This window comes from Hyperolius riggenbachi, chromosome 6, assembly GCF_040937935.1.
Source record: "Hyperolius riggenbachi isolate aHypRig1 chromosome 6, aHypRig1.pri, whole genome shotgun sequence".
Classification (NCBI taxonomy): Eukaryota; Metazoa; Chordata; class Amphibia; order Anura; family Hyperoliidae; genus Hyperolius; species Hyperolius riggenbachi.
This window is the reverse complement of record NC_090651.1, coordinates 308070628-308075504: the sequence shown is the minus strand read 5'-3', so window position 1 is coordinate 308075504 and position 4877 is coordinate 308070628. Positions and strand designations below refer to the sequence as shown.

At 49.2% G+C, this 4877-nt stretch overlaps 1 protein-coding gene across 1 annotated transcript; it reads right to left on the bottom strand.

The window, feature by feature from the left end:
* Positions 1–991: 991 nt before the first annotated feature.
* On the bottom strand, positions 992–1951 carry LOC137522179 (gastrula zinc finger protein XlCGF16.1-like). Its single transcript, XM_068242211.1, has 2 exons — positions 1896–1951; positions 992–1319 (listed from the first exon to the last, which is right to left on the bottom strand). Exons 1-2 carry the CDS (start codon positions 1949–1951, stop codon positions 992–994), a joined length of 384 nt encoding a protein of 127 aa, XP_068098312.1.
* Positions 1952–4877: the final 2926 nt, after the last annotated feature.

Genomic DNA, 4877 nt, shown 5'->3' with positions numbered 1-4877 from the left:
ATCAGAAGACAGAGGCAGTGTAGTCAGACAGGCAGAAAGTCATAACAGATAATCACAATCAAACTAGTACTTTAGACTATCAACAGAATCTAGCTAAGTGTAGGATTACAGCTCCAGCTGGTCCCGGCACACTTTCGGATCTGACTAAGGGTCTGCGTGCTACCACGTAGTGATGCAACGACAGGCAACCAGCAACTGACTAAGCAGCAGAATATATAGTTGCTGGACTCTGCTGCCCCGCCCGAACCATTCAGCCAATCATGAGTCCTGCAGGAATCAGCTGACCTTCCTGATCAGCTGACACTTCCTCTGCTGGTATAAAGGTCCTGCATTTAGGCCCGCGCGAGCATAGCTCTCCATCTGCCTAGATGCACTAACAGACCCAGCCACACCAAGCACATGCTGCTGCATGCAAACAGCCGCTTTGCTGTCAGGACATGCGGCGGCTTTTCTGCGTTCCACCACACAGCCAGACGCGTGCAAACCGCCGCGTAGGACGCGGAGTCAGCCGCCTAGCTCTTGGCACACGCGGCGGCTTTTCCGCGTTTCCTCACAGTACCCCCCCACTGAGGCGTGGACTCCGGACACGCCCCAGGAGACAATGATAGCGACGTCCTCATCTCATACCCACACTTCACCTGATCAGATACCAAAGTCGAGGACCGTCCTGTGTCAGATTCAGAATTTTGGAACAAGGTATAAATGTAATAGTCACTAAATGTCTCGCATTCCGAACATAAATACAAGCTCTCACAGGTGCGAGATTTCTCATGAGTGACAACCGGTGCATCAGACGAAAAAAACATTTCCCACACTCAGAACATGAATACGTTTTCTCATCGGTGTGAGACTTCCAATGACTGAGAAGTTCAGTGTTATTTACAAAACATCTTACACACTCAGGAGATGAATAAAGCCATCCCCCGCAGTGTGAGTTTCTACGATTGACAAGATTTGTGTTATGTTTAAAACATTTCCCACACTCAGAACATTAATGTAATTTCCCATCAGTGTGAGACTTCCCATGACTGAGAAGTTCTTCCTCACACACAGAACACCAGTACAACTTCTCACCAGTGTGAGATTTCCCATGAGCAACAAGCGGTAGTTCGGGTACAAAAGGGACCCCACACTCAAAACATGAATACGTTTTCTCATTGGTGTGAGACTTCCCATGACTGAGAAGTTTCTCCTCACATACAGGACACACGTATAATTTCTCACCTATGTGAGATTTCCCATTAGTCACAGGTTGTCCCTCAGGTACAAAAGAGTCCCCACACTCAGAACACGAATATATGTATCCCTTAAAGTAGGGCCTATTATGGTTGACAAGATCTAAATTATGCTCAGAACATGAATGGTTTCTTGTTACTTAGAATCTGGTCAGATGATGGAGCTGAAGACTGTACGGTTTCAGACTCCTGAACTCGATTTGCTGCAATAAGCAAGCTTGACCCTTGCACAGCAGATTCATGACTATAGATAGAGCCATCACTCTCATAAAGTTCGGAAATGTTATCCGCATAGTAGCTCTCTATCTGTTGTTCCTCAAAACTAATCTCTGATCCCAGTGAGGTCGCACTTCCCCTATACGAGTTCTCACCAGAATGCAATTCCTCAGGAATAATAGGTGGTGCAGGATGTACGTGGGACTTTCTATGATTGAGGAGATCTGCATAATATACAAAATCCTCTTTACACTGTGAACATGGAAAAGATGTATCAGACGGACGGGAGGTATCTAAATCGGGGTGATATTTAAGCGACAGATTTCCCACCATAAGTTTAGTTACACCAACACATGGTTTCTGGAGGCCGGGATCTGAACTAGCACCAGAACCTGTATTTCCCAGGGATGGCGCAGCAGACTCCTTAGAACTCGGGCCTCTCACCATCCCCGAAAAAAATTTTCTCGACTTTTTCCTGCAATCTCGTACCCAATGGTCATGTTGTCCGCAATAGAAGCAAAGACCCTCTAGGCGTCTTCGCGTCCTCTCTGATTCAGATAACCTAGAGTGGTGCCCTACGAATTTCCCTGGTGTGGATACTCTAGATTGAATTACAGAGGGGGGTGACACTGGTGCAACAGAGTTTAAAATACACTTAATTGACTCAGTCAGTTGGTTAACCTGAGTCTGCAATGTATCAACTGTTTTCCTAACCTCCTTAAGAGTAGCGGTTAACACATCGATCCGTTCATCAAGTGTCACCATGTTTGTTTGGGCCTGTCGTTCTGTCACGATCGGTGTAGCAGAGAGAGGGTCTGATTACCGGTGAACTGCAGTATCACTGAAAATGCAGAATATACCCGATTATCGATGATCTGCAGTATCACCGATAATCCGATATAGCGCTAACCTCTGAACACCTGAGTAGTGTAAGTGCTTGGTGCAACAGTAATACCTTGAGGACTAAGCCTCAGAAACAAGTGCCGTACAGTATGAAGTACTGCAGCAATACAGGTTCCTTCCGAAGGCCTGGACTCTCCCGGGGGAGGAGCCAGGCGGAGCGTAGGTAGGACAGAACGTGAGTGACACCTAGGAGAGAGTGTCACTAACAGATCTGGGAACTGCCTCTAACAGTAAGGTCAGTTCTCGAAGTCAGGCAAGCCAGGTCGTAACACACGGACAAATACAGTACAGACAGGGGCGTATCTGGGTAATATAGAGCCTATGGCAAACACTGAAATTGCGCCCCCACCCCTGGTCGGAGCCCCTTTTCCTTGTAAAAACTGCATCCTCTGTCGTGTCCATGTGTTATGGTTGCCTGTTTTTTGGCTCTGGATATTGCTGAAGTTACTTTTTTAGAAATCTCTTATTTCCTCTCTGTCCTCTTTACACTAAGCCAAGTGAGCCCTACATACATAAATGAAGTAGCCATGTTCTCCAGACAACAGAATTTATGTGAGTTCTGAGTGACAGGAAGGAATGGGGCGTAGCACAGGGGCAGATATGGCGCCCCTGGTGCTGTGGCGCCCATGGCAGGAGCCATGCCTGCACCCCTCTAGATACGCCTCTGAGTACAGATACAGAACGCAGAGGCGGAGACTAATAAACAAGCAGGGTTCGGCAACAGGGTATCAGAAATATCGGGGTACAGAATCAGGAGTCAGATGCAGAGTCTAAGAGCGAGCCGAGGTTCGGCAACAGGGTATCAGAAATATCGGGGTACAGAATCAGGAGTCAGATGCAGAGTCTAAGAGCGAGCCGAGGTTCGGCAACAGGGTATCAGAAATATCGGGGTACAGAATAACAAGCTTGAGGAACCTGAGGAGCAGGTTCCCAATGAATACAGGATGGGCCCTGGGGCAGTAAATACAGAGCTGGCCCTGTGGAGCAGGTGCCCAGCAAATACAGAGCTGGCCCTGTGGAGCAGGTGCCCAGCACATACAGTGCTGGCCCTGAGGAACAGGTGCCCAGCAAATACAGCGCTGGCCCTGAGGAGCAGGTGCCCAGCAAATACAGAGCTGGCCCTGTGAGCAGGTGCCCAGCAGATACAGAGCTGGCCCTATGGAGCAGGTGCCCAGCACATACAGAGCTGGCCCTACGGAGCAGGTGCCCAGCACATACAGAGCTGGCCCTGTGGAGCAGGTGCCCAGCACATACAGTGCTGGCCCTGAGGAGCAGGTGCCCAGCAAACACAGCGCTGGCCCTCGGGAGCAGGTGCCCAGCAAATACAGAGCTGGCCCTGTGAGCAGGTGCCCAACACATACAGAGCTGGCCCTATGGAGCAGGTGCCCAGCACATACAGAGCTGGCCCTATGGAGCAGGTGCCCAGCACATACAGAGCTGGCCCTGTGAACAGGTGCCCAGCAGATACAGGTATGAACTATCTCCTAGCGATAGAGATAGCTCTCAGGGTCAGGAAGGCCAAGTCGGCAACTCACAGACAAACAGAGTACAGGATCAGAAGACAGAGGCAGTGTAGTCAGACAGGCAGAAAGTCATAACAGATAATCACAATCAAACTAGTACTTTAGACTATCAACAGAATCTAGCTAAGTGTAGGATTACAGCTCCAGCTGGTCCCGGCACACTTTCGGATCTGACTAAGGGTCTGCGTGCTACCACGTAGTGATGCAACGACAGGCAACCAGCAACTGACTAAGCAGCAGAATATATAGTTGCTGGACTCTGCTGCCCCGCCCGAACCATACAGCCAATCATGAGTCCTGCAGGAATCAGCTGACCTTCCTGATCAGCTGACACTTCCTCTGCTGGTATAAAGGTCCTGCATTCAGGCCCGCGCGAGCATAGCTCTCCATCTGCCTAGATGCACTAACAGACCCAGCCACACCAAGCACATGCTGCTGCATGCAAACAGCCGCTTTGCTGTCAGGACATGCGGCGGCTTTTCCGCGTTCCACCACACAGCCAGACGCGTGCAAACCGCCGCGTAGGACGCGGAGTCAGCCGCCTAGCTCTTGGCACACGCGGCGGCTTTCCCGCGTTTCCTCACACATATTCTCCCTATTAATCTGTCCTGTTTTTTTTCTGGAAGACTTATTGAGTTCCGTTGCATTTGAAACTTGGCTCCCAGGAAGATAATTTCCCTGGATGGTGACAACTGGCTCTTTTTCAGATTGACTCTCCATCCGAACTTCTCCAACTGTTCTAGTAGTAATTGCCTGTGTAATAAGATCTGCTCTCTGTTCTGATGTAGTAGGAGTAGGTCGTCTAAGTAATGGAACAACCTGACGCCTTTCAATCTTAGTGTCTCTACGAATGACAATAGGATTTTCGTAAAGGTCCTTGGAGCAGTGCAGATACCGAATGGTAGGCAGCGAAATTGGGAGTGATGATCGTTTATGGCAAATCTTAGGAATCTCTGATATCGAGGATGGATCATGATATGGAGATAAGCATCCTCCAAGT

Excerpts from the sequence above, each read along its gene's own strand:
- LOC137522179 (XM_068242211.1), bottom strand. The coding sequence starts at position 1,951 with ATGACCATTGGGTACGAGATTGCAGGAAAAAGTCGAGAAAATTTTTTT. Across the intron at positions 1,320-1,895 it reads GAAAATTTTTTTCGGGGATG|GCCCTACTTTAAGGGATACA; the intron begins GTGAGAGGCCCG and ends CAACCATAATAG.